Source organism: Bipolaris victoriae (assembly GCF_000527765.1).
Source record: "Bipolaris victoriae FI3 unplaced genomic scaffold scaffold_3, whole genome shotgun sequence".
In the NCBI taxonomy this organism is placed as follows: Eukaryota; Fungi; Ascomycota; class Dothideomycetes; order Pleosporales; family Pleosporaceae; genus Bipolaris; species Bipolaris victoriae.
In genome coordinates this window covers 50945-78927 of record NW_014575389.1, presented here as the reverse complement: position 1 = coordinate 78927, position 27983 = coordinate 50945, and the positions used below count along the sequence as shown (strand labels likewise).

At 50.1% G+C, this 27983-nt stretch overlaps 12 protein-coding genes across 12 annotated transcripts; 5 read left to right on the top strand and 7 right to left on the bottom strand.

Annotated features, from left to right (window-relative positions):
* Positions 1-557: 557 nt before the first annotated feature.
* COCVIDRAFT_33132 (hypothetical protein) lies at positions 558-2300 on the top strand (the record flags this gene model as incomplete). The annotated part of the gene is made up of 2 exons (XM_014706415.1): positions 558-2045; positions 2145-2300. The coding sequence occupies 2 exons, from the start codon at positions 558-560 to the stop codon at positions 2298-2300; spliced, it is 1644 nt and encodes a 547-aa protein (XP_014561901.1).
* A 657-nt stretch (positions 2301-2957) lies between these two features.
* Positions 2958-5375, bottom strand: COCVIDRAFT_85446 (hypothetical protein; the record flags this gene model as incomplete). Its single annotated transcript, XM_014706414.1, has 3 exons — positions 2958-3365; positions 3456-5127; positions 5182-5375. 3 exons carry the CDS (start codon positions 5373-5375, stop codon positions 2958-2960), a joined length of 2274 nt encoding a protein of 757 aa, XP_014561900.1.
* Positions 5376-5671: 296 nt separating this feature from the next.
* COCVIDRAFT_22113 (hypothetical protein) lies at positions 5672-6085 on the top strand (the record flags this gene model as incomplete). The annotated part of the gene is made up of 1 exon (XM_014706370.1): positions 5672-6085. The coding sequence occupies one exon, from the start codon at positions 5672-5674 to the stop codon at positions 6083-6085; it is 414 nt and encodes a 137-aa protein (XP_014561856.1).
* A 642-nt stretch (positions 6086-6727) lies between these two features.
* On the bottom strand, positions 6728-7522 carry COCVIDRAFT_22112 (hypothetical protein; the record flags this gene model as incomplete). Its single annotated transcript, XM_014706369.1, has 1 exon — positions 6728-7522. One exon carries the CDS (start codon positions 7520-7522, stop codon positions 6728-6730), a length of 795 nt encoding a protein of 264 aa, XP_014561855.1.
* Positions 7523-7937: 415 nt separating this feature from the next.
* COCVIDRAFT_22111 (hypothetical protein) lies at positions 7938-8343 on the bottom strand (the record flags this gene model as incomplete). The annotated part of the gene is made up of 2 exons (XM_014706368.1): positions 7938-8026; positions 8082-8343. 2 exons carry the CDS (start codon positions 8341-8343, stop codon positions 7938-7940), a joined length of 351 nt encoding a protein of 116 aa, XP_014561854.1.
* Positions 8344-8891: 548 nt separating this feature from the next.
* On the top strand, positions 8892-9618 carry COCVIDRAFT_11556 (hypothetical protein; the record flags this gene model as incomplete). Its single annotated transcript, XM_014706343.1, has 5 exons — positions 8892-8946; positions 8992-9020; positions 9222-9244; positions 9304-9363; positions 9405-9618. 5 exons carry the CDS (start codon positions 8892-8894, stop codon positions 9616-9618), a joined length of 381 nt encoding a protein of 126 aa, XP_014561829.1.
* A 4034-nt stretch (positions 9619-13652) lies between these two features.
* On the top strand, positions 13653-15304 carry COCVIDRAFT_11555 (hypothetical protein; the record flags this gene model as incomplete). The annotated part of the gene is made up of 3 exons (XM_014706342.1): positions 13653-14377; positions 14432-15220; positions 15298-15304. The coding sequence occupies 3 exons, from the start codon at positions 13653-13655 to the stop codon at positions 15302-15304; spliced, it is 1521 nt and encodes a 506-aa protein (XP_014561828.1).
* A 276-nt stretch (positions 15305-15580) lies between these two features.
* On the bottom strand, positions 15581-15869 carry COCVIDRAFT_33129 (hypothetical protein; the record flags this gene model as incomplete). The annotated part of the gene is made up of 2 exons (XM_014706413.1): positions 15581-15737; positions 15844-15869. The coding sequence occupies 2 exons, from the start codon at positions 15867-15869 to the stop codon at positions 15581-15583; spliced, it is 183 nt and encodes a 60-aa protein (XP_014561899.1).
* A 977-nt stretch (positions 15870-16846) lies between these two features.
* Positions 16847-17313, bottom strand: COCVIDRAFT_85461 (hypothetical protein; the record flags this gene model as incomplete). Its single annotated transcript, XM_014706412.1, has 3 exons — positions 16847-16883; positions 16937-17169; positions 17224-17313. The coding sequence occupies 3 exons, from the start codon at positions 17311-17313 to the stop codon at positions 16847-16849; spliced, it is 360 nt and encodes a 119-aa protein (XP_014561898.1).
* A 1187-nt stretch (positions 17314-18500) lies between these two features.
* Positions 18501-19843, top strand: COCVIDRAFT_85253 (hypothetical protein; the record flags this gene model as incomplete). Its single annotated transcript, XM_014706411.1, has 2 exons — positions 18501-18764; positions 18824-19843. The coding sequence occupies 2 exons, from the start codon at positions 18501-18503 to the stop codon at positions 19841-19843; spliced, it is 1284 nt and encodes a 427-aa protein (XP_014561897.1).
* Positions 19844-20181: 338 nt separating this feature from the next.
* On the bottom strand, positions 20182-23533 carry COCVIDRAFT_33126 (hypothetical protein; the record flags this gene model as incomplete). The annotated part of the gene is made up of 3 exons (XM_014706410.1): positions 20182-21411; positions 21458-23148; positions 23212-23533. The coding sequence occupies 3 exons, from the start codon at positions 23531-23533 to the stop codon at positions 20182-20184; spliced, it is 3243 nt and encodes a 1080-aa protein (XP_014561896.1).
* A 795-nt stretch (positions 23534-24328) lies between these two features.
* COCVIDRAFT_85214 (hypothetical protein) lies at positions 24329-26842 on the bottom strand (the record flags this gene model as incomplete). Its single annotated transcript, XM_014706409.1, has 3 exons — positions 24329-24732; positions 24786-25953; positions 26027-26842. 3 exons carry the CDS (start codon positions 26840-26842, stop codon positions 24329-24331), a joined length of 2388 nt encoding a protein of 795 aa, XP_014561895.1.
* Positions 26843-27983: the final 1141 nt, after the last annotated feature.

Here is a 27983-nt window from a genome sequence, read left to right as displayed (position 1 = left end):
AATACATCGGGGCATTCACTGCGGCTGGCGCGTTTGATAGGCTAATTCAGAAACGCCATTGATGATATCGTATCTCCACGTTCATTGCGCACCCCGCACTTCATCTTTCGTCATCACGTGGTGCCACGTCTGCCCTCATGCATCATGTTTTTATGTTTCATTTTCAAGGATATACCTACTGCGTCCTGACCGCGTTTTCACCTTCAATCAAAATCGGTTGCGCGGCTGTCGCTCATGGGCCTGACTCGCGCGTTCTGTTTTCTCCAAACAGTAGCCTAACACTTCACAACTTTATTGATCACCAACGCTACACTTGTATGATATGAACAAACCGCGTGCGGCTGCACCCTTCTCCCTTCATGAAGAGAGATACCGTGCCAGTGAAACTTTCAATGAACTATATCAATCGCTTCATCGACCGGCACTTGTCGCCGCGTCCGCGTACACAACGACCCTCTCAGCCGCCGAAACCCCTAGCGAGCTCCCATCACCAACAAAGGATACGCTTGCGCCCTCATTCTCACCACAAGCACAAGCGACGCAAACGCCGCCGGGAGATGACGGCTTTCAAGGGACCTTGGTCTAGCGACCTTGATTCCTTCAAGAAGTTGGTGCACTCGATACCAGAGCAGTACAAGCACTCTTTCGCTACTTCCTCAAAGGCAACGCTCGACAAGATTTGCGATCCAGGCGTGCTACATGTCTGGGAGTCAAACTCTGATGTCGACAGCTTTCTGCACCTTGCCTCAATCATTGCTAAGCTCTGCAATCTTGGAGTGCGCAAGAACGCCGGCGCGAATCCCAAGGATGGCTGTATGGTAATTATCGCTGAAGATAACAGTAGTGGGAGCAACTATAGTCGCATCTGCGAGTATGTTGGTTACTTGACTGGAGCCAAACTACGGAGCCACCTCGAAGACACTGTTGCCGCGTATGGCAAGATTGTTGTGGTCAGGGGTTGGGACAACAGTGTACTGAGTGGGCAGCGCGAGGCGCTTGAGAAGACTGTCCGACGAATCAACATTGCGATTGAGCGTGTACTGAAGATGGGAAAATTCGAAGGCAAGAAGAGGAAGATTGTCTGGCATCACAATGCAGTCATACCATTCTTGTTGCATTGGATCAACACCACGACACCGGCCTTGCGCTCGACCATATCTGCGATTACCATCACTGGCTCACTGGACTTCTCCACTGGCATTGGACCCTCTATCGCCGGTCGCGCAAACAAGGTACCAGATCTCGAGCGTTTAGAACAGTATGCGAAGAAGCTCGGTGTTCCTGTTGTCTTTCTCGACTCGTCGTCACAGCTCATCAACTTTGACTACTTGGGTACATATATGTACTACTACGCCTACTACATCAACACCTTCCTACCCTCCTCACTATCTCGACCTCACCTCGAGAAAGCTCAAGACGAACTTGTAACCTTTGCGTTTCGACTTCGCGCAGCCAGCGAAGCCAAGTACGGCATGGAAGCAGTAAAAATGGTACAAAAGTACCTCGACCCACGCACCGCCAAACAATGGGCCCACAACTGCATCAACAAAGACAGCTACGAAAAATCCAAATGCCGCGCCGCCGGCAAAGACGAATCCATCCACCACGCCGTTCAACTCGCCGACTGCCCTTTCGCCCGCTTCTCCTCTACCCCAGGCGTCCCAGCCTTCGCGCGTCTCGCCGTCGGACCCGCCTCGACCTCAACACCAGACCACTACACCGCCGCCCCCGTCAGCATCGCATTCCGCAAATCACAATTCCGCCCCGCCAGCCCCTCAACCTTCTACATCCTCATCCCCCAAGCCACCCAGGACCTCGAAAAAGTCACAAACCGCATCCAGGGCCTCATGATGGCGGTCCTCGAGCGCGTCCGCCGCGAAAAGGGAAACCCGGTCCTCGGCGACACTGAAAAAAGTATGTGGCGCGATGTCGTTAAAGCGTGCACTTGGGCGCTTGATGGGAGTGAGGAGAAGATGCCAAAGGATATGGTGAGGAAGGTGCGGTTTGTGAAGCAGAAACTTAAGACGGGGACGTGGGGGTATGCGGTTAATGCTCCGGCGACTACTGATGCGGCGGGTGGAGCTGCGGGGAATGGCGCTGCGCAGGCGGGTGTTGAGATGAATCGCCCGTATGCGTTTGATCAGGGTAAAGGGCAGAGTGCTACACCCGGGTATTATCAGGGTGGTGTGCAGCATGTGCTTCAGGCGCCGGTGGATGGCGCTGCTCAGGTTGCGCCTGCGCAGGTTTATCCTAGTGTTGGGCTTGGAGGGCTTCGTGGTAGTGGGCGTGGGTTTACCTGACATGTTTCTTTTTTGCTTTTTCTTTTATTCCGAAGGTATGCTGGCATTGTAGTTTTTTGCTTTTCTTGCTTTCTTTCTTGTTTACACCTTTTAGCGTTGTCGGACATGCATGAGCATTGAGCATGTGGAGTTTAGGTCATGACTTGATGATTAGATGATGCATGGATGGGTATATATATCTTATGAGTAATGACACTTATGGCTGAGTATGCTTTGAGCGTAATGTAGTTTTTTGCGTGCTAGTGATGGAAATGATTAGGTGGAGAAGTGTGGACGAATATGGTTCTGGGACGGTGTTTTTTGACCTGTTCTGCTTCATATGTTTTTTCGATGTTGGTTTTGAGGGCTGGTACCTACTAAGAGTATACGATTAAATACTGCTGGTTGTAGGCGTTATAATTCATTACACCCAACCGTATGATCCTCTGTTCGATGTTTGGTATCCTCTTCCTGAAACTTTACATAGACTGTAGCTGTTTTTGTTCATTGTTATGGTAAAGAAATACTGCAGGCTTTCTCACTCATTCCGGGCTTTTGCGAAAGACAAACACGAAGGAGTAAGATATATTCAAATTACAGAATCTTTGTATATACAAGAAGAATGATACTAAATACATGGTATCTTGGGGCATGAATCCACCACGCAAACGCCCACACCTAGAGCGAGTCCTCTATTTGTTGACCATGGGCTTCCCCGGATAACCTAGCTAATTCCATTTCCTTCTGGATTATCTCGAGCAGCAGGTGAAATCTCACTGTATATGGATGATGAGATCCATATTGCTCGGTCAGCTCGTTGTGTGCTTGTTGGTATAGCTTCGTTGCTTCCACGTATCGATGAAGTCTGTGCAAAGAACGGGCGAGATGGCGTTCCCCAAGCTTCTTGGTGGATATCTCTAATGCTTCCCGATATAACTTCTCAGATTCTCTATATCTACCCTGAGCAGATAAAATTCCTGACATATCACTCATACTACGCAGGATTAAGCTATGCCTCTCTCGTAGTTCTTTCTTACCCACCCCTAGAACTTCTTGAAGTAGCTTTTCCGCCTCGCTATATCTGTTCTAATAACGCATTACTGAAGCTAGGTCAGTTTTAGTTGACAGCGTTAAGTAGTGCTTCTTTCCTAGCTCTTTTTCATACACCCCTAGAACTTCTTGATAGAGATTTTCTGCCCCGCTATGATTTTTTCGACTACACATCAATGAAGCTAGGTTGCTTTTAGTTGATAGTGTTGAGTAATGCTTCTCTCCTAGCTCTTTCTTGCAATCCTCTAGAGCTTTCTGATAAAGATTTTCTGCCTCATCGTCCTTGCCTTGAGAACGCAGTGCTGATGCCAAATGTGTCACACTTTCTAGAGTACTAGGATGGTACTCTCCTAGCTCCCTCATTTTTGCTTCTAGTGCTTGCTGGCTGGGTCTTACTGCCTCTTCGTGCCTACCTTGACTCTGAAACATCACCGCCAATAGTGACATAGTAAACAGAGTTGTCATATCACTGGGACCCAAACTCTTCTCCTCAGTAGCTAGTATCTTTACTGTAGCCTGTGTTGCAGCAGTATAGTCCCCTTTTTCAAATAGATAGAACGCTGCATGTTTCAGAACTCGGGCCCACAACAGCAATATATCCTTACCGGATGGCTTGCTGTTAAAAAGTAGTTCCACGTGCGGAAACAGCTGGTGCCACTTTTCCCAGTTCTTGACAACCACATTAAGCGGCTCTTGCGCTATCAGCTTTTGGGCCATTAGCTCTATGAATTCTCCTTCCCATCGCTCTGCATCACCATGAGACGACAGCCATGCTCGTGTGCAGAACTGCACTAGAGCGTGCATATCGCATACATTATCTGCGGTCCTCGATACCAAGGAGTACGCTCGTAGAGTAGTTAAATCCTCGTCAAACCCACAATCATCATTATCATCTCCATTTTCTTCATCTTTGTCTTCGTCTTGGTTTTGGTGTTGGTGTTGGTCTTCGTCTTCATCATCTTCTACGCCAGTCGCCTTTACCATGTACTTTCTGAATCGCCGCAATGTCCACTCTGGTATGCCCTGTGAGTCAAAGAAGCTCATGAGCGACAACAGATCGGCTGCTGATTCTCGCTCATGGCGGATCTGCTCGAATGACATTTGCCAGGTATTCAGTATAGAGCTGGAGGCACTCTGATCTCGACGCAACTCCACTACATCGCACTTCAGCAAACGCACTCGATTCGTCTTGTTTTTCTGAAAATTGTCTAGATAACGTGACACCGTCATGTTTGTACATCGGTTAATGTACGCAGCCGCTTCTATGATAGCAAGAGGTATATGGTCGAGTGCGTGTAACAGTTTTAGAGCGCTCTCCTCAAGGGGCGGGTTGTATAGTTTGTTGCGCAACAGCTGGAGGCCCTCGCCTATGCTCATGGCAAGCACCTCGCGAATCCTGTTGTGACCGCCTGCTAGGCTGGAGGCCGCATCTTTGCTCCGTGAAGTAACTAATATCGACCCGTTGAGGCTCTGGGGAACATATGTGGCCAGGGAAGTAGGGCTGTCGGTATCTGTCTCATCCCGCTTGCGCTTCCGTGATGGGAAAAAGGTCTCTACATCATCAACATTGTCTAATACCATCAACCACCTCCCATTTCTCTTATCCCGCAGCCAGTTTTTAACCAGCTGTAATACGTTCGCCTTGGGTTCGTCCTTGCCTGGCAGCTGTAGCTGGTCTGCGATATCTTTATACGCTTCCTTGAACCGGGCACGGGTACTAGCATGTACCCAAAAGACAAATGTCTGCGGGCTCGCATCGTGGATGCTATGGGCGTATTGTATCGCAATCTGCGATATGCTACTACATATCAATGTATTAATCTTGCAATAGGCCTACAATACGTCAACATACCCTACTCCGCCAAGACCAACCAGCGCTGCTCGCGCTCCGTTTCCCGCGCACTTGTCGCGCGCCCATGCGAGGATATCGGGCCGGTCGACGTAGTCCGGATCTGGTGCAAACGGCAGCGTGGAGAAAGGTTCAAGTTGACGATGAGGTGCTGGCAGACCGTTATCCGCTCGATCAGACCCAAAGTTGAAGTTCATCGTCCCACCAGGTCCACAGTGTGGAGCTGTGATGACGGTGTGAGCATCCAGGGGCCCGTGGAACGTGCTGGTCATGGTGCGGCGGAGAAGTGACTTCGTAAAACCTTCTGGTCAGAGAGAGAGAGAGAGAGAGAGAGAGAAGTCAGACGACTTGCAGCTATGTGTGCTGCCTGGATAGGAATGTGCCAGGAGAGTATCAGTTTCAGCCTTGTGTACTTCAAGTTCTGCGATGTTCAGTATTTCCTACTTCTTTTCTATGTAACTTTGTGCTAACTATCGAATTTGATTTATTCAATATGCGCCTGCTACGACGCAACGACTATGGCGGATACATCCTGCAAGAATTTGTAGGGGAGACCGTTCCCCGTTACGCCATCTTGTCTCACACCTGGGGGCCAGATCATGACGAAGTCACCTTCGCAGATCTCGGCAAAGACACAGACACATATATTTCCAAGCCAGGTTACAAGAAGCTACGGTTCTGTGAAGATCAGGTTGCCAAAAATGGCCTCTGCTATTTCTGGGTAGACACCTGCTGCATCGACAAATCGAGCAGTGCAGAGCTCACCGAAGCGATCAACTCCATGTTTGCCTGGTATCGCGATGCCGCGCGATGTTACGTTTATCTTTCTAACGTTTCAGCTGGCACCCCAATTAGTGGATCATCAGACCGACAACAATGGTACCCTGCTTTTCAGCAAAGCAGATAGATGGCCAGAGGATGGACGATCCAAGAGCTACTAGCTCCCGCATCGGTTGAATTCTTCTCAGTCGAAGGCCAGCGACTGGATAACAAATACTCGCTTTTGCAGGGACTCCACAGCATCACTGGAATAAGCATCGAAGCTCTTCAAGGAAGTCCGTTAGTCTGATTCAGCATAGAAGAGCGCCTGTCGTGGGCGCAAAAACGCCAGACAAAGCGCGAAGAAGACATGGCATATTCACTTCTGGGTATCTTTGATGTAAATATACCGCTTATATACGGAGAAGGCCTTTGCCCGACTGCGTAGGGAGATCGACTTATCCGCAGATGGAGGGCCTTCAGATACACCTCAGAGCGACATCCCAAAAGACCAAAATGAAGACTCGCGGAAGTATAATGGACCTGTATTCAATGGGACTATGTCAGGGAAATATGTGGTATCAGGAACTCATGTCACAGGCGGTAGTACAGCCAACTTTAACTTTGGAGAAGAAAGCCATGTTCGCCATTGAAAGAGAAATTCGAATCTAATGTCTAGACATAATACCAGCACAGACGATGAAGAATCTGGTATTCACGTTTGTAGAAGGAAGAATACTTGAAGGTCATTAGGTCTGGTGCGTCGCTCGCTAAAGATACAATGGAGAAGTTATTTGAGCCATATAGACTTCCAATCCGGGTTCACACTGCCTCTTACTCTCTCACCGTTCATGATACCATAGACATAGACCTCCCCTCTTACTGGAACTGGCCTCAGCAAGAAAAGCGTCATCGCATCTTCCAAGATCCACACTTCATCGGCTGGCCGTGACACAGATGTAGCGATTCCAAAGTAGTAGTTCATGGTTCTGAAGAAAGTTCGGTTACCTAGCCCGATCATGCGTTTGTATCGCCCCACTAGGGTGTTGTTGATTTGGGAAACATTGGCTTGGTCTAAGTCGTCGGCTGACGGTAGTGTTTGGAGCGCCGCCTCATTGACAGAAGTTTGCCGCAATGCATTCAAGTTCCTCAACCTCTCCTCGTAGTCGTCTAAAGTGGTAGGGTCGGAGCCACGGTCTCCTATTATCTTGGGGCACCACGTCCCTTCCATGAATTTAGAAAGAAGCTTTTTTTCCTTTTTTGGACGATCAACTATCATTCTCCGAAGATAAAGCCAGGCCTGTTCACTTGCCTCAATCGGGTGTCTCTTTGTGGTTCTGCTGACCGCACCTATCAAGATGGCTTCAAGTCGAATCAGGTCAGGAATATCAAGCTCCCATCTCAGATACTCTTCACGTGTTTTGTCGTTCAGCTGCTTTGTCATTTCGCATGTCAGGCCGCCATCTTTTCCCGTGATTTGCTGAGCGATAGTAGGTTTACTTCTCGAACGAAAGATACGCCGGGTAAGATCAAGATTGCTCCATATTCCTGCTGGATCGGACCACCTCTGAATCCCGTTGTGCATTCTTCTAGATTCTTTGGCCGCCCGTCAAGAAAAAGAAGGCCACTGATCCGTTGATCGTCCGCAATTCTTCCAATTTACTGTGTATGTGTTTGTCGCGGAGTCGTACACGCTCATAAATGTAAGCGAAAAGCTGGAGAATGCTGCTTCCGTATAAGAAAAGCCGGATGCAGAAAACATAGTTGATTTTCAGCCAGCTTGCCAGGAATCCGAAGCTGTTATAACTATAACCAGCGAAGTGTTAAAGATTTTTGTGCATTGAAAACGAGTTTTATCCTCTGTGAAAAATTGAGTTAGGGTTGACGCAAAGGCAGGCGGTAATTCCGATTTGCTGAGTGGAGAACTTATGGAGTTCTTAGCGCCGCCTGTTATGAGATTCAAGATAGATAGGCAGCCTACAACATTCGTTCCTGTATCCCTAGGATACGTTTGGTGCAAGTTTCAGGCTCGGTCCGACATATAGAGTCCAAACCCGAGAGAGATCGGTAGGGATGTATAAGCTTGTTACTGAAGAAGTTAAGTCAGCAACTATAAATACCAGCGCATGGGACGGGGTAAATACATATCGAAGCTGTTGATAGATCTAGCTCTGTCAAGGCTACACGTCTCCATAAAGCTTCTGCTTGGGCCACACATGATTCAATCTCTTCGAAGAAGCGAAGGAAGAGGACTTGGTCAGCTGAGGTAGTGCTGTATTCAGGTTCTTCGGGCTGCTCCTGCTCTGCTATTGGGCAGTCGCTAGGGCATTTTTCGCTGTCTTCGGGGTCATTCAAGAGAGTGAACTTCCCTTGCCCGTGCTGGTCATGTGCAGCGACATCAGCCATTTTCGACTGCGCAAGCTTGCAGATGCGTTCTATCACGTCAACCCAGTAGGCGTGTCGTATTTGAATCTGCTTTAGTGCGAAGAAAAAACGTAAAGAGAACTTTTGGCGCAATCTTGTCGAGTTTTGGAGGAGGCAGAAAACTTCGCTGCACTCTCCCTGGCTCAGCAAGGGAATAGCCTGTTCTGCAGCATGGTATATCTGCCCCGCCGACTATTGCTTGTAATTGCCACCCTCGAATAGGATCTCTAAGGCTTTTTTCTCGTTCAACTTGTACTCGTAATACTCGTTTCCATTGTTTTAGTTATTGAGGCTAAACTGCTCCGCTATGAGTAGCTTTGCTACCGGCGCCTAGTAGAAGGTCAGAACGTTTGGGATATAAGATTGAAGCATACTTACTGTGGAGAACCGACAACAACCTTCTGGGCGCAACTAATACTATCGCATATAAATCGTGCAGAATAAGAGGTTCCGTGCTATATCGATGATTGTGTGTGGGGTTGAGGACGCTTTATCTGGTAGGGAAGTAGGAAATAAGATTGTCTGCTTGCATGTTTTGGAGCGCCACTATATACTATACTAGCTTCGGGGTGAATTCATATACATGTTTGTTATTACATAAACGCAAACAAAAACTGCCCACTAAAACAGTGCCTTGGCTTTTCACCTTCACTGGTTGTGTAAGTAAGCATTCACTGCTTGGCTTGGCGAGGTGGCAAGTCTTAATTTCAATAGCAGTATTGTTTGATATGACAGATTGTTTTCGCTCCAACATTAATCTAACTACACAAAAACCCCGCTCTACATCACCCGCTACAACCTACTACAGCGCTATACCTTTTCCCAGCTAGATTACAATTCTACATACTCACAGATAACAGCTACTCTCTTGCCTGCGCCACCTGTATGTCATTGCCTGTGTGGCATGTGTCGCGGCTGTCACTTTCTATGTCATACACCTAGATACCCAGTGTTATACCTAGTGCCTTTGTACTCGCCACCAACTTCCTCGAAGCCCGATCGGTAAGCTGTAGATATTGATCTTGATCTTGATCAAAATATAGTGTTACGTTAAAATCGAACCTGAACCCAAAACGTGTTAGGTATGGTAAGACCGCGCGTAAATGGCGGGTCGGGGTCGCTTTGCTCCGGAATTTCGTCGTCCACCTCGTCAGTGACAACAATATCCTCGTTACTGTCTACTATCTTGTTCTCCCTCTCTTCTTCGTTGTTATCCTCATTGAGCTGAAGGATGGCGTCAAGATCCAAGCCTACTGAGACTAAGTACTCTAAGTTTGGTGGAAGCACGTTGTATATCTCTGGCAAGTCTATATTAAATGGGCTCGACTACAGGAGCTGGCTGTGAATTTTAGCGTATTTAAAGTTGGTAAGCAGGTTTAGTTGGGGCTGTAGGGACTTGGGAATAGTTTCCTGGCCTCTGTTATCGAAGTCCGTGTACTCAAAGTCTAAGTCGATTGTTTCAAGCTGCGGAGAGTTCTGACCAAGAAACTTGAAGAGTTTATGGAGAGTTCCGATCAAGAAACTTGAAGAGTTCATGGTAGTTTTGTTTGTGATGCTTTGAGAAACCGCGCATTCGAAGGCTACGGAGATGTTGCAGGTGGCCCGAATGCGACAGCTCCGTCAGCGGTGCTGTCGTATCCATACCCAACACTACCACCTCCATGAGCTGGCTCTTGGTTTTGTTGACCATGGCCATGAGGTTAAAAGACACGTTCTGATCCGTCGAGCCGTGTATGATGAGGCGCTCCAGACTTGGTACTATTGGTACACATACGTCGGTAATATCGAGGCGCCATTCTAAATTGCGAAGCGCAGGGAAGACTAGGAGACTGCAGGAGACTTTTGCATATACTATGAGTTTTGTTCAATGGGGTCGTATTGGCTTGCTACGTGGTTATCTCCGAAGTTGCTGGATACACTGCAATTATCACTAAAATTGGTACAGGATTCCGAAAAGGAGAATATAAAACAAGAAAGCTTCTTCAACACTAAAACTCAGAAATAAAAACTCCTTCCCGCGAAACGTATTATTAAAATAAACTAGTTTAAAGTACTAAAATGTCTTCGGATTACTTTTGGTGGTAGAGGGAGAGAGATTCGAACTCTCGATGAGTTTTATGAGCTCCAAAGATGTGTACGCGGAGCTAGTACCAGCTATCATCCAATCGATAGACTTGATGTTCTCCGCCATGGTGATTATAAGTGCGATCGAAGCAAGGCCAATACAGGTGGAGGCATAAAAGCTGGCGCGGGACATGTTGTAAGCTTCTTCAACCGCATCCCGCACATGGCGGTGGTCGTTTGATGGCGGTTGTTGGTTGCACTTCGTCTCTCTCTAAGTCAGCGGCGTTTATCTCGGTTGCTCTGCTGGCTGAAGTGAAGAAGGGGTATCGGTAGAGAAAGCGAACTAAACCCAAGACCTGTGGCGAAGTCTAATACACGAGCTTAATTGCTTTGTATAGCACTTCCTCGGTCGTAAACAATTGCTTCGAAGTTTGTACAAAGGTGGCTATATCAGGTTGCGGTAGGTATCTAGCCACCTCTAGTGACGACGACGTGTTTGCTAATGAGGTAGTGGTGAATGGTGAAGGGAAGGCTTGTAGGCCGAATAGGGTTTAGCGGCCTGCCACAAGATGTCACGACGCCTGGGGAGAACCGGTATGGTACCAAAGGTATTGTATTGTTATCCTCTCAGGAAGGATCTCCTGTCTAGCTATATACTTCAAGTCACGTGCATCATGTGACATTCCACCGGGCTCTCCCGAAACCACCTTTCAATCCATATTTGTTGTAATGTTCCTTTTATCGGGATCTATTGAAGCCTCCGCCAGAATTCTGGCTGATGATGAGCTTCTCACAAGAGCAAGGGTGAACGCGGATCAGAACATCAGTATGGGTCGCCGGTGACAGGCGCGCCTTAATAAGATGAATTAGCGACTAGCAAGGCGATTTGTAGAGAGATCACAAAATTCTCTTGACTATATGACTTAAAGGATAGTCCGATTACCTGCAGAAGGAAATCTAGTATCAATTTCGTTAAGAAGATACGGCTCCGATGAGGAAATATGTAGATATACTCGCTGCGGAAAATGCAAAATTAAAGCAAGTTTTTTAAGTATTTGCAAAGAGGCCTTGGACTCAGTACGTCCAGATCTGAAATATAGGAACCCGACGGAGACTTCTTGGGAGCCAAAGGAAATCCCTGGCAAGGCTCTGGTGGCAGCTTATAAGCCGATTACTCAGCTTACAACGTACTTCGCGCTGAAAAAAAAGATTTAGTGATGGTAACGTGCTAGTGCTGTATAGCAACATGGACGAGAAGACACGTAAAGACCGACTAAGGCAATGGCGAGATCTCTATAGCCCCCGGATCATGGTCATCTCTATGGCCTACGCCGAAGCTGTCATACTTACCGAAGCAAATTTCCTTGTCCTTATGGAGCTTTAGGACCGGTAAGCAAAACAAGACTAGGTGCTATTTCGCATCTACCGCATTGGGTATTTGGCAGCCTCCTGCTATGCTTACATCCTCTACAACCTAGACTTAGATATCTAGGTCAACACACTTGAGCGTCAGTAATTTAAAACTCTGCTAAGGAATACGCTAGTAGAGAACAGAGATTCGGAGACGGTTATTGGGCACTAGATCAAGTGGGAAAGTTTAAAAAAGGATATCGTATACAAGGTAGACGGATTGCCATGGAAACGAGACGAGAATAGAAGAGTATAGAAGTGGACAGTAGTATATATTTATTGGGTGGGGAGGATACTCGGCTTTGAGGGCCATATGCCTGCAAGTCAGACTTTTAGTTAGGCCAGTCTTTGCGTTGTCCGAACTTCGTCAACTACAGATCCATTTCCTCGACAATGACTCGCCGCTCGAGATTCCTGTTTTTGAGAAGGACAATCTATCACATTTACATGTCCTTGACCTCTACTATTTCAAAGATGTTAGTTCAAAAACAAAGAAAGTCTTACGCGCCCATCAATTCCCGCTCCTTACAAAGCCTCGAATCCTCGAATCCTGAACGAGAATTCGAACATGAACGGCCGTCATCACAAGATCCCTGAGATATTCTGGGATCATTGTCCGATGTTGGACATACTGGTAACCGATGCCGTGTATGTGGAGGACGAAAATGGCCCACCCACCATCCAGCAACCAAAGCCATACTCTAAGAGCTTAAGTTTCAAATTTGCCGCTTTAGCCCTGAGAATTGCAGCTTTGGGTGCGGCTTGCGCCTTGAGTAAGTCACCTTTGGCGTACATGAGCCTTCATTGAGCTGTCTGCTTTGCTTTGCTAGCCTTGGCGAGCCGTCTTTTTTTTCTTGCGGTCGGATGTCGAGGTATTCTTGCGTTTGGGCTAGCACCATCACCTGCTTAGCAAGAGTAAAAGGAAGGCAATGGAATAGCACTTGCTATGGACGTTAACGAGGTAGACGACGAAGCCGCCGAACAACAAAGTCGCACCGACCCTTTCTCGCTAGATAAGCTCGCCAGCCAATTGGCAGTCCTAAAGGATTTTGCTTTAAGATTTGATTTCGAAGCAATATCCGAGCAGGATCTCAATAAATGTCTACAAGAGGCTGATATGGCCCTGAGAGAGCTGGTGACCGAAGCGCGGGAGCGGGGGATACGTATACTAGTTGGCATCTACTTTTTTTTTAAACTATTATCCCTCTCAAAACCAAATGCCACATGAACATAGTCTGCACAACGAAGCCCCACAAAGAGAAATCGCATCATGATTGGACGTTATAAGCAACCTCCTCGCTCATCGTTTACACGCTTGCAGTATGGCGCGCCCGCGGCTCACAGGCTCGCTCTCACTCTTCATCTACATACTTGGCACGCGTGTTATTTCGTAGGAAAACCATTGTGGATTCCAGACTTGTGCGAATGCGCAGACGAGGGGCGAGTCTGTATTTCGTTCTTTTGGTAGCGGCTCGCTCATATGAATGAATTCATTACACACAATGCATTGTGAAGATGTTCTTTTCACTTCTTTCCAATTCCCTTCAGCACTCTAATGTGACACGAACAATACCCAATTTCTTTGACTTCGTATTATTTGATCAACACTAACAATGGCATTCAACACAACAGAACCTGATATTGAGCAAAGAAGTTTGTCTTCTAGATTTGACTAGAAATCATGTCTCCAAAAAGACGCCATGCTCCCCTTCATCATCTCACCATACATCTGCTGATGTTTCTAAAATCCTTTTCAACAATATTTCCACACTCCACTTTTGGCATCAGTATACGAAATTGACAAAGAAGATTAAAACATGGCGAAAGAAGGTCCAGAGCAACGTAAACAGCGCCTCATAGCCAACGGCATCAGCAAGAAATGGGACATCAAGCGGCGAAGTAGACGGCCTCGGGGTATCACGAACACTGGAAACGACTGCTATCGCAACGCAACACTGCAGCCATTTTTCCACTTTCCCCGCTTCGTCAACTGGATCAAGCAACACAATTCTGGCGGCGGAAGATGGCCTTGCAATCTCAATGATCGAAATCGAAGCCTTGACTGCCTCGATGCCATGACGCAGGGCATTCTTCGAGACGAAAGCTACAAGACGATGACTTTGAAACAGAGAGCTGCTTACGATAATAATCCCAACGGCGGCACAATTCGACCTTTAGATATAGAAAAACATGATCCAAAACATTACAGCGGATGTCTTCCTTGCCTGCTCAAGGCGGTTATCAAAGACTATTGGAGTAATGACATGGTCGACGACACTGCACCATACCATCCCCAACCCTTTCCGTATACCCACGATTCAGTGTTTAAACTGTACCAGCTTTTCCAGCGCTACTTCTGCGAAAACCCAGATGGATTTTCCGACGAGATTGACGACCTACGCAGCGAACGCCCGTCTATGAGCCAAGCGCAAATTGACCGATATACCCGGGCAGAAAGGCGCGAGAACATGACTGCACAGCAAGATGCCGACGAACTAGCCGTACGGATCTGGGACGGCATTGAAGCAAGTTTCAACCTCGAGTACGTATTCCCCCCCAACCCTATTCCCATTCCAAACTAACAAAAAACCAACAGAACAGCAGACGGCCGCCACCGCACCTCGCAATTCACCTCCCTCTTCAAACTAACCTACACAATCTCAAACACCTGCATTGCCTGCCACACCACCAACACGCTGAACCCCGAACACAGCATCGGCCTCAGCCTCGACCCCCTCCAAAAAGGCCCCGACACCATCTCCGCCGCCATCTCCCGAACCCTAAACTACGACTTCTCCCCGGGCATCCCCTGCAACGCCTGCCATGCGCCCCTCACCTACGCCAAACGCACCACCCTAACCGCCACCCCGGAGTACCTGCGCATCGGCCTAAAACTAACCCGCATGGACCCCGTCACCGGCGAAAAAGACAAGATTATGAATCCAATCGGGATAAACGACACGCTCAATCTCAGCGCTTACATGGCAAATCAAGACGCAGATGCCGAACCCGTGGTGTACAAGCTACATTCTGTGACGTACCACTCGGGTCCGGAGATCACAGCGGGACACTACATTGCGGGCGTCAGTGGAGTAAAGGTGCCAGGGCAGAAATTGCCTACACCGCTTTTTTTGGTGGATGATGAGGAGACGAGGGCGTGGGGTGCGGGAGATGGGGGAGCGAGGAATGTCATGGCGAAGAATCCGATTCAGCACGAGTCCGGCAGGTTCGATGCGGTGGCGGTTTGGTATGAGATTGTGCCTGGGGCGAGAGAGAGGGCGCCCAGGGGGGTTTCGGCGGCGGATCGGTTGTGTTTGGAGGAGGGGAGACGGATTGCGGGGGAGGAGTTGGGGAGGGGGAGGAGGGGGAAGGGAGGGGTGGGAAAGTGAGCAAGGGGAGTTTGTCAGTGGGGATGTAATAGTGTGATGAATCTTTTGCGTGGATGTTTTGAAATTATTACAGCGTTTAGATTGCTTTTGGCATGTTGTAGTGGGAAGAAGGAGAGTGTGTATTCTATTTACCGAAATCTATCAGTAGAAAATGTCTTTCGCATCAGAATGAATTAAGTATTTCTTGGGAAAAGGGACTTGCCTAGTAAATGCAGCCATTTTCGCCACTAAAGTTTTCTTCCTCAATCACAAATACCTACTTCCCTCTAGCCCCTCCTTCCAAGCCTCAAACTCTGAAAAAACGGGGTATGAAAGAACTATATAATTTCCCCTTTCCTCCTCTCCTCCTCCCCCACCTACACCTTCCCCTCCCCCTTCAAAAAAATCCCCCATCTCCGTCTCAAAACCTCCCAACTCTCCCTAAAATCCCTCCCCTTTTCCCTCTCTTCACGCTGAATCCGGGTTGCTGCAGCGGCGAGACCGATTGAGATTGCAAAGAGGGGATCGAGACGTCTGAGCAGTTAGTACAAGGTAATCGGAGTGGGATACATTGTTTTTTTTTTCTACTTTCTCCGTGAATCCAGGACATGGAAGGGTTAGGAGAAAAAGAGAAGCATACTTTGATATTATATACTGCGCCGGCATAGCTTCTCGTTGTGTCTTTTGCACACTTTTCGAATTTTCAAACAAGTTGGTAACGACACAAGAGTCGAAAAATCGGCGCTCGGGTCGTACAAGCGTTTAAACTTTTGGACAGCCTCGTTGGGTTTGATGTAAGTTGATTTAAACTTCTTCGTCTTCTTCTTTTTGCCAGGTCGGGGTATGTAAGGAATCTTCCAAGATCCCCACCCGCCGACCGACGGGCCCTGCATTTGGGTAGTGGGTCCGTGCGCGGAGCCGGCTTCTGGAGCCCTTTTGCTTTTCCCCACGATCCCCCGGTTCCGGGCGATACGTTATGCAAGGCACTAGAAGGGTTAATGTTGCATAGAAACTCCCCTTTCCTTGTAGGGCGGGTGTTCCATGTTGCATTTGTATGCCTGTCGCCTGGGTACATACAGAATGTGGCTATGTTGGTGGGGGTTGTGGTGGCACGCGGTTGCCTATCAGGTGAGCGATGTCGTCATGTGGGTTTCAGACGACGACCGGATGAGCCGCAAGTCAGGCTGCTATGTCAGGTACGCATACTCAGGCACGTTCACGGGAAGATACAAGACAATGTTGCAGAGTGCTAACAGGTGCATCAAGTCATGACAGATCAGGTCTGGTGCATTTGGACTAAAGCTGAATCATCGAATTATACAGGCATCTCATGAGAAGAAGCCAAATCTGCCCAAACACCTCTCTCCGAAACGGCGAATCTTGCTTGTACAGATGCGACTTGTCGTCGTGCCTTTCCGCCTCGGCTTTGCTGTATCAGTCCTCGCAGCTTCTGGTCAAGGTTGGCTGGCCCAGGATGCTGCGCGGGTTGCCGTTGCACCAGCTGTCTGCCATTCAAATCAATCAATCATCCTAACGGTATACTGTTGCGTGAATATCAAGAAACCCATGATCCGAAAACGCCCGAGTTCGCCGCAGCCTCGACAGCCGATAGATAAGGGGAATGTGAGGATGAAGCGAGCCCCTTACAGAGCCTCGCCAAACGTGTTCTCGCCCGAGTACCTGTCATCTTGTTAGCAGTGCGTTCTGAGCGGAGACGTTGAGAGGCAACATACGTAATGTACAGGAAACCGTCCTCATCCTTGTGCTCCTCATATATCGAGCTCATCAGAGCGGCAGTGGGTGGCAGGACCTCATCGACGAAGATGAAGATGGCCTTTTCAGGCGAAAGCTTGATGCGCTTGCGGATCACGTAGACGAACTGGCCTACGGTCAAGTCGGCGGGTACCAGGTACTTCTTCTTATCGATGGTTGCAATGTCAGACTTCTCGACCTTCTCGCAGATGACCTAGGCGCTGTTAGCTGGCTTGTCGTGGATGAGAACAAGGCGGTGTCTACGTACGGGAATGCGGTCGTTGTACTTCTGGCGAATGCGCTCGGCCTCGGCCTTGCGCTTCTCAAACGGGTGCTCGTCCTTGAACTTGGAACGCATGGTGGGAGTTTGTGAGTGGTGTATGGATGTGTGTGTGTGTGTGTAATTGTGTTTGTGGGTGGGGATGAGGGGGTATATGTGTAGTTTCGCAAAGGGCGTAGAGTCGTGGGAGTGGTGAGGTTGAGCGTGGCGGAGGAGGAAGTAGGACGGAGGGCGTAGGTGCGGTGTGGGAACCTTAAGCACAGGCAGCAGAGCGGGGCTAATACCTGCGCATCACTCCCGCCTTACCTAACCAACGCCAGCAGCCGCCGAGGTCACTGGTCACTGGCCACCACCCACCCGACCAGCATCTCACCTACCAGTCAAGTGAACATCCACACAGACATACGTATATACCTGCACACTTCCTACACAATTCCACTGCCCCTGAGCAATGACAACATCGCCCTTTTGCTGCTGCTGCTGAACCCCGGGCGTGACTCGTCTGGAGGGCAGTGCTGACCGCCTCGCCCCAGCCCAGTCACTTGCTCGGCTCCCATGACCTGCCTGGCTACCTGGGTACTTTGACTCATCCCGTCTCTCTCCTTCTCTCCTTCTCTCTCGCAAGGCGGCCATCACCATGTACAGTACGGTAATCAAGTACTTCCTCGCCACATCAGAGTCGATTACTACGTGAAGCAGCCGGCAGCCAGGTGGACGCGTTTGCCGGCGCGTTGGCGGCCATGCGGCCTAGCACACCCACCTGTTGCCACTCATAGCGACGTGTCCGCCCCAGCACTGGACACCACGAAGCACTAAGAAGTGCTTCTTTCCTAGCTGTCCCAGGACGTCATGCAAGCCAACGTCTATCTGCTCTTCCAAATCGACAGGCTGGTTGCCAGCAACGCAGCAGACGTAGACGTATCTATGATGCAGGCCGCCACCCGCCGTTCACTCCCCAAGACCCCCGAGACATGAGCAGTACGCAGGGACTAAGCGCAAACGTCCGAGCATCGCCGGCCTTATAGTGCTCACACTTGCACGTGTGCCTGCTAGAGGCGTGTTTGTCGTGTTTGCACCATGCAGGTACCGATACCGCTAGTACCAAGGAAACTCCACCGAAGGTGCGCCCACCATGGTGTGATTCCCGGGACGTCAGCACCGAGGTTGATTGTGCTCACAGTTTTTTTAATATAGCCTAATTCATCCTCTCTTGTCTTGCTTCATGGTCCAACTGTAACTGACCTGCTACCATCCCGCCCCCCGCTATGCGTCCGTTCCGACCCTTGTTCCGCATTTCTCGCGCGCTTGAGCTTCCCCACAACTACACATCACAGCGCACCCTACGCACAAGTCAGATATGTAGTAGGCAACTACACTCGTCTCAGAGTCGCCATGTCGATCTCCCTCGAAGCAGCAAACCAGAAAAGCCAGATCCTCTGGAGGAATGGCGCAATCCCGAACCCAGCAAATGGCCGAACCGGATAAGACTGCTCTTTGTGCCATTCATCGGGGCTCTGGTCTACACTATGGTAAGCCCATAATTCAATACACATTCGTTTAAAATGACTCCTACTAATCCATTCCACAGTGGACAGATGACACAATCAAGACTGAAGGACCAACCATCGCCGAGAAAGACGCTCTCCTCAAGCGCGAAAATGGCGTATCCGAACAATCCCCCATGCGCCTCCGGATGGAGCAATTCATAAAACAGCAACAAAAGCAAATTATCGCTGAGCTTGAAAAGGTTGATGGCACAAAATTCAAAATCGACACATGGCAGCGCCCTGAAGGCGGCGGCGGCATAACCTGCGTCCTGCAAGACGGCAACGTCTTTGAAAAAGGCGGCGTGAACACCTCTGTCGTCTATGGCCGCCTCCCCCGCGCTGCCATTCAAAAGATGCGCGTAAACCACAAAGCACTCGACCCAGACGTCGACTCGCTCGCCTTCTTTGCCGCCGGTCTCTCCATGGTGCTGCACCCGCACAACCCCAACGCGCCCACCGTGCACCTCAACTACCGCTACTTCGAAACCGCCGACGACAACGGCAACACAACCGCATGGTGGTACGGCGGCGGCTGCGACCTCACACCCTCGTACCTCTACGATGAAGACGCCATTCTCTTCCACAACACCATCAAACACGCCTGCGACAAGCACGACAAAGCCTACTACCCGCGCTTCAAAAAATGGTGTGACGAATACTTCAACAACAAGCACCGCGGCGAAACCCGCGGCGTCGGCGGCATCTTCTTCGACGACCTCGACGAAACAGAGAAAGACCAGGAGCAACTCTTCTCCTTCATCCAGGATTGCCTCACTGCCTTCCTGCCCTCCTACATCCCCATTATCAATCGCAGAAAGGACATGCCCTTCACCCCCGAAATGAAGCAGTGGCAGCAGATTCGCCGCGGAAGATATGTAGAGTTTAATCTCGTCCACGATAGGGGTACCGCGTTTGGACTTAATACCCCCGGATCCCGCGTAGAAAGTATCCTCATGAGCTTGCCGCTTACGGCCCGCTGGCAGTATATGCATGCGCCTGAGAAGGGCAGTAGGGAGGAGAGATTGCTTGAAGTGCTAAGGAAGCCAAAGGAGTGGGTGTAGAAAATGGGACGTGGTACTTGTAATTATTCCAAAAGGCTCGTATGTGTGTGTGTGTGTGTGGAGGAGAGGAAGGAAATTTCCAAACATATGGGTCTACATGAGAGGTCAAAAAGTGATAATAAATACGAACTTCTTAAAACCTAATTCGTTTTTCCATTTTCCCATACTTTTACACGCTTAAACCCCGGTATATACTAGTGTTTTTCTAAGAAGAGATAAGAGAGACAACAACAACACACGAGACACAAGCACAAATAACACTGATTTCACGCACATGGCTGTGGAGAGATAAACCCCACCATCATCATCATCATCATCAACGACAATAACAACATCCTCTAACCCCTAGGATCATGTCTCCACCCATGCAACCCACTCAATCTACTCCCCATACCCCCCAACCCGCCACTCCCTTCTCCACCTCCACCACCTGCACCCCCAGTACCCCCAAACCCACCGGTACTCGACGCAAACCCGCTCCTCCCTCCACCTCCACTCCCATTATTGAGCAACTTGTCAAACTGCTCCACACTCACCACCGCCCGCTGTTTAACATCAAGATCCATATCGCGACTCAACTGCTTGGCACCCTCCTCAAAGCCCAACTGGCGGAGACTCAGCGCGCGTTCCCTGGTCGCCGCTTCATCCGTGTGATCTTCGACCCAGACAAGGTTATGCAGCATCCAGGCACACGCTACACGAATATCGCGGCGGGGATGCGTAAACAGCGGGAGAACGTGTTGCATCAGGCTAGTCTGTGAGATGAGCAAGGAGCGGTGCTGGGGGCGGCCGTTGGCGAGGTGGATAAGAATAAAAATTGTAGCCAGCATGAGTTCCGAGGCTGGGTAGCTGTTCCAGTTGGGCTGGCCCATGGGTGTTGTGGAGGATAAAAAGGGTGGGCGGTGGGTACCGCTGGGCCAGTAACTCGGGATGCTAGGGCTGGCTTGGGTTTGGGAGGATGAGTTCGAGGCGGAGGCGTTTTTGGGGCGGATCTTCGAGTCGAGGATCTCGAAGAAGCGGCTGTGGCCAAAGGTCTTGAGGAGGTGGTCGATCATCTCGCCAGAGGCCTTATCCTCGGAAACAAAGTTGCGGATAAAGTCGAGTGCTTGTTCTTGGATACGGATATCGTCACGCTCGCCGTTCAGGCGATGGTCTTGCTCATCGTTCTTGATCTGTTGTAGTCGATCTCGAATGTTTGTTGCGCTCGTGTATCGAGGACCATGGCGCTGATGTCGCCGCATTGATGGTATGCTTTCCGTCATCGCATCATCGTCGTCTTCAGAACCTGATTCATCGTCTACATCCATATGCGGCTCCTCCACAGCGTTAAGAATGTCGACTTGCTCTCCTGCTGCATTCGGCGTGCCCATGGCAGGCTTAGATGGCTCTCCATTGAGCACTTGGACAAGCCAGCCTACTCCGAGTTCCTCTAGACACTGTATCTTCATAGCATGGGGTAATCCAAGACACAGGTGCTTGAGAGCCCAGAGACTGCCAAAGCGGAGGTCAAAGTTGGCAGACCGGCACTGTTCGCAAAGTGTGCCCAGGACTCCGGATTCAAGAATCTCCTGCTCATCGTTAGCTAGGGAGTCAATAGTGTCAGGTTTCACTCACAGTCCGCATAGGTGACACATCCAACACCAGGTTAGTGATGACCTCCGTAGCTGCAATCTGCACCTTTACATTCGGATGTGTCAAAAGCTCAAAAATTGGCTGTGCAACACCGTGATCAATGAGACTCGTTCGGAGGACGCTGACCGATCTCGACAATGACCGTGTGAGCTTGCATGCAGCAATCAAAACAGCGTCAGGGTTACCATCCTTTGGCGAGGATGATGCTCCTGGTTCGCTGTTTTCGTTGTACGGAACTAGAGCTTCAATGATATGCGTTGCCGCACCCATCTCAATCACCATCTTTCTCAACGAGTCTTGGTCACCAGCCATCGCCGCCAATGCCAGCAAAACGCTTTCTCGATACTTAAACGCATGCAGTATATCGGGATTAAGCCCAGCTCGACCTAGAGTCGATGAAGCATGGTCGATATTTGGATCCATGACTTCGTGAGATGTCGGCTTCGGCTGCCAAAGTGGCTTTGACGACGTCGGCGGTATATCGAACGACTTCTTCAAAATCTGTATCAAAGTCGGCAGAATGCGAGAATGAACCGCAGCCGTCTGGAGTGCTTTATTTCCAGTAACAAGCTCCGCAAGAACAATTGGGGAGCGTTCGAGCACAAGGCGCAGCTCATCTCTGGCTGTCTGGCTCATGGCACTGGCCTTTTTGGCATGCTCTGATGTCGGGCTTGAGTCCTCAATCATCTTCTCAACAAGCGGAATAATCAGATACGAAAAGTGCTTCTCACGTGTCGTCTTTGACGGGTCGTTCAACGGCCATCGCTCGCCAAACTTTTTGAGCAATGCTAGTAGCCAGCAAGCAGACAGGCGCTCTCTGGCTTCACCTCGCCGTGCCACATACATGAGCCATATGAACAGCGGAGACTCGGACTCATCCGAGATGGTGTTCCGGCTCGAAGTGTGCTGCAGCGACTCCATGCTTGGTAGCCGAGAATAGTTGTCCGCCGGACCAGAAGAGTAGGCACCAAGAGCCGGCCATTGCTTAATGTACGGATCTGACTTGCTTGCCATAGTCTGTACTCGCGGTATCAACCTGTCCCATGATGCCGTCTGCGGCGTGTTGTTGCTATCGAAAGTTCCTGCAGAGCGTTCCTTTGGCCAACCAAAGAGCTGTTGTATCGGCTGCGAATAGAGGAATTGTGCAGTGTAGAAATGCGAGTCCTTGATAATAGCTGAGATTGCTTCCAGGATGTCCGACAGGTAGGCACGAGGAAGCTGCTCGCGACTCGACCGCTTCCTGTCCGAAGCAGGGATGCGATCGTCCATAGCTGCAACACCAGCAAGTAGTTCAGCGAGCAGATCTAGTACATCTGCATCTACCAAGATTCTTTTATGGCTGTCCTCTCGACACGTCTTTGTAATCAGCCGTATGGCCGATTCTATCTGCTGGTTGACCTTCATGGTACCCGCCGTTTGCGCCAAAATCTCAGACAGACTCTCAACAGTTGATTTCGTGTATATAATCTCACTTACGGCCGATGCGAGAGATGGCTTCGACGAGCCTGACAGGTCGAGCCATGGCTTTTCTTGCGCAACAGCATCGACAATCTGATTGAGCGTCTTTAGAGTCGCGGTGACGAGTTTGGATGGTGTTTCGCTTGGTCGTAGTGCTTCGAGCAACGGAGGTAGTACATCACCAGCCAGTAGTGGCGCAACAAATGCAGGTCCGCCTGTACGTCGTACATATCAGCCTAGGTACTCTTTCATCTCATGTTTTTGCATTGCGTGCTCACCATTCGCCAGACTGCCGACGACGAGCGTGGCTTGGAACCTCAACTCATCTTCGGTGGTCCACTCTTCCAGCCCAGCTGTGTCACCGAACAGCCCAGAGCTGTTCCCGTTCCCAATGTTCCTTCGCCTCTTCCCGCCCTTCCTAGCCTCGGCTCGCAGCAAACTGGCAAGTGGTTTCACAATACCATGCGTAACAGCAAGCTCTTTTCTCTGCTCATGCCCCACAAGTTCGTTTTTTAGGCTTTGTAGCGCTGCGACTTGTGCCTCGGGCGTGGTAGGGTTGGAGAGCTCGCTGAGTGCGGAAGGGATCGTTGAACGGCCCATGGCGTCGACAGCCAGCGAACAGGTAATTGATAAAGGGGGAGACGCAGATTAACAGTTGTCGTGCAGCCCTACACAAAGAGGCCTAGTCGTGGTCGTACAAGTGTACGTCAAGGATGAGAGAGGCAATGATGAACGCTTCACTGAGAAAGCACAGCCTTAGTCGGAGTGTTGCGGAGGGAAGGCGCAACGGACAAGTGGTTATCATTGCCTGCACAGCATTTTATGCAGCAAGGCTCTGATTGCTTTCTAAATGGCGCGAGAAGCTTGCCAAGTCGCATAGGCTTCTTTGCGCGGCGTAACAGTACGTGGCCGTGAGCGAAGTTTGATGGACATGAGATAGCCGCGTCCCAGTCCCGCAAACGTCAGCGCAAGGACGATAACATGCCTTATCAGCACGTGACTGTTCTATCCTTCGAGCATACTTCCATGTATTGAATACTTCTTTCTGCTAGATAAATCACTCACTAAAATCAATCAGAGTATCTCCAAAGCAAATGCGTACGTTCAATGTACATAACTATACAATCATAACCATTGACTCCATAATTCCATGAGTTATCATTACAGTCGTTAATTCCACGTCGCACCGTTTCATGCTCATAATACCCGCCTAAGCAGTTGCACGGTTCTAGACAAAGGAAACATGCATGTGGGTTGCAGGTGTTTGCACCAAAGCAAAAACCCCTCGAATGAGTCCTCAAAATGTATGCCAAAAACACCAGTCCGTAAAGATCCCAATGCCCTCCTCCCTTCCCTCTCCAGAATCCCTTCCGTTTGCCTGCCCAGACCCTGCTGTTAGAAATCTTCAAGCACGCTGAGATCAGTATCGTTTTCCTTGACAACACCGCCTTCCGTGAGGATGACAACTGATACACAGGCTGCATATGCTTCTCTGATAGCACAAGCCATGCACGTCTCTTTGATATTCGCAACGATAGCACTGTGTCCATGATGGGCGCACCAAGCTCTTGCAAATACCTCGTTGTCACTGACACCAAGTGCCTCAATGGCCAGCACATTCGTAACCTGCTCATGAGCACTCTTCTTCTGCTCATTCATGAGTGCCAGTGCCTTCTTGCCGGGTGATGACTTGGACGAGGTAGGTCGAGGTGTGCGACCGGATTGCAGACCCCAATCTGTAATGTCTACAAGGCCTTCATCGATTTTGATTGCTTTGTACGAAAAGTCATAGAATAGAACTGGGCTAAAGTCAGCATGAGACAATCAATCTGAACATGTCATTGCTTCGTACCATGAGGTCCTTGGTGGCAAGGGAAGGCATTGATAAAACTGACGTCGTACCGTAGCTTCATCGGCCAGCTCTCGCCACCACATGCGAATAAGATCGCAGCATCAAAGACCATTGGTGGGCCAGAAGCACCCCGGCCCCCTTCTGGTCGTTCTTTGATGGGCACAAAACGAAGCTTCTCCATTCGTATCAAGTCTGTGACGTCTTCGGTATCCGGCATGGGAATGTCGTAGTCATCGATCGGATAACTGTCCTCTATTGTTCCCAAAGGATTCGTACGATCATCCATACTTTCAACGTCAACCGGTATGAGCACTGGATCTGGAGACTCAAGCTGCCTAATCTTGACGCACTCTGTCCGTTTGAGCTCAGGGGTGTAGATGCATGGCCCAATCCAGCCTGCAATTTGCTTCACCCCACGCGCAGCTCCTAGGACTTTACCAACAATACATTGGGCTGACCAGTAAGTATTGGCACGGTACTGAAATCCAGATGCCGGGTGCATGTGCGTAAGGTACTTGAGAGCGTCGCCAGTATCTTGGTCGCAGTCAATCAAACTGTTCATGATGAGCCATGGCAGTGTGCGACCTGGCAAAATAATGCCGGAAAACCACGACATGGCATCCGCAGACCTGTCTTCGACGGCCTTTTCGTTCGGGTCCCGCTCGTCTAGAATGTATTCAATCTCATCCATGTTGGGCCACTTGAGGGTCGCAGCAAAGATCCGCAGAGCTTCTATCTGTCTACTCTTACTCTTGAGATCAAAGCTGAACGTGCTTTGCGTGGACGATGTCCGCGTTTTAGTAATTTCCATATTCTCAAGCCATCGCTGTGCCACAGCCAAGTCCCATGTTATCATAGGAGGAAGTTGCGAAATCAGCTTGCGCTTGGACTTTTCGGAATGCCCCTTGGAATGTATGCGGAGGTACAGCTCCACAGAGAGCAACAGTTGATGGAAAAACTCTTGCTTCTTACGCTGATCGGGCGCGTCAAAGAACTTTGCTACAACCTGGTTTCTAGGCTGTGAAAAGTCTATCCACTGTGGATTGCTCAATACAGTAATGAGGTCTGTAATCTGCTGGTCAATCCGAATATGGCGGCGCTCCTCATCGTATCGTTCCGGATCTTCGATGAGCGTGGTATACAGGTAGTGGTACAGATCCTCCGGGTCCTATTAAGAGCAAAGTTAGGGAGACGAACCAAAACAGAGAAAAAAAGCATCCGGCGCATGGCTGTTGACTGACATCTTCATTAAGTCCACTTTCCAGCTTCTGTAGTCTGTCGAGGATTTGCAAGAGCTTAATTTTTCGCGGTTGGGCGTCACCAGCAAACTTGATAGGGGCATGACTTGTTCCAGACTTGCTCACCCAATAGTTGAGCGTTGTAGTGCCTGCACTCTTTCCAAACGCATAAGCCATGCACGGGTACTCATGAGACGACCACGGGAATTGGTCATCGCGCGTGCCCGTCATGTTGAGCGAAATATCCCGGTATGCCTGCTGCTGAAAGTGTGCGCGGTCGGTTCGGCTCTGGTGCTCAGCTTCCAGAACCGCGTAGAAGCGATTGTATCCATCTGGTGCATTTGCTATGGCATCTCGGTATCCCTTGAAAGTGGATGCCCCTGCACAGATAAGGTCATCTGCTTCAGCTGGGTCCAATGCATCCTCGGATCTGTATCCCTTCGGGGGCCATCGTCTCGACTTGCGAAAGTCCTCAAGGGGCGTCGGGTGGGAATACGAGCCGGCGCGACGAGAGGGCGAGAACTTTTGGTAGGGCACCATATGCACCTCACCCCCACTAGATGAGGGCCGAGTGGGATTTGGCTGGGAGCCATGTCTAGCGATGCGCGTGCGGGTGACGACGGGCGATGTTCGTGTTCTGGAGCTCTTTGTGAGCTGCAGCTGGTTGAAGTCGTCGTTGAGCTGGGGAAACGGCTCAGTAGGGAAGGCATAGGGCAGGGCACAGGGTGCCGAGGGCGGTTCGGGACGGCGCGCCCCCCATTGACTATGACTATCATACTGGCGTTTGCTAACCTCGCGGCGAGCGTATTCAGAGGTCATCTCTTATGCATAGCACTCTGTGTGAGCAGACTACATCCAACTCTGTTTGCAAGTAAGTGCGTGGTCAAGGACTAGGTGGGTCTAGGAGCATGTCGCGACGCTGTTGGCAGGCCGCCAGGGCACGCGGGGTGGTGTTTCTGGCGATACCGGGGAGGTGAGACTTGACTTGGTAGCAAGCGAGGAACATGGCGAGGGTGGAGATGTGTGGCGCGCCCGCTGGAACAATCACCAACTGACCTTCATAGTACTAGAGTCGCAATGCTACCGCCGCCGTATCTCGATCAGGAACAGGAACGCGTTTACCGCGAGGCGTGATGGGAGACGTCTCGGTCGCGAGGCTCTGGAGGTATACGTCGGCACACGACCTCTTTAGGTGCGGTTTCGTGACAGGACACGCGTGGATGTAGTGGGGGGTGGGGGAGTGGGTGGAGGGCGAGAGAGGGTTTCACTTTCAAGACCAGAGAGGTCAGGTCATGGTCGCTAAGCCGATGAAGTCGCCGGAAGCCGCACATTTCGTTCTGCGAACCCTTCCCTGGCGCCCTTACATCAGTGTGTACATCTCCGCTGTCAGAGGCGGGCATGTTCGATGGCATGTTCTGACGGCCTTGGAAGATGCGAGGGCTAGCCTCACCTTGCCGAACCAGGGCGGCCGACTGACTGACTAGGGTGCTGCTTACCCCATCCTCTTATTCGTCCACGTTACTCACGGGATGCCCTTAGCGGCTCGACCACGATGCGCTCACTCAGTGCTCCAACAACACGCCATCGGCGTTCAGCTCGAAAGGAGGGGTTGATTCCACGACTGATGCTATCTACCCAATAGAACCGCTGCTCAATTCCACCACACATGACATGCAGCGTGTACAATCATACATGCCATAGGCCAGGAGCTGATATCACACTGCCCATGTATCCTGCACATGCCACGCTCCATCACTGCCCAGACTCCCCAAACTCGTTCCGTGCAGCTTCGGAGACTGCTACCGGCGTCCGCAGCCATGTATGCTGTGACGAACGGGCGGGAAATGGAAGCCATGGGGCCATACACGGCCTGCCCATTGTCCGCCTCCGAGGCATGAGCCTGCGACCGATGCGGCAATGCGCCCTCCAGAGTCTCATAGGGCTCCACGTGGGTGGACAT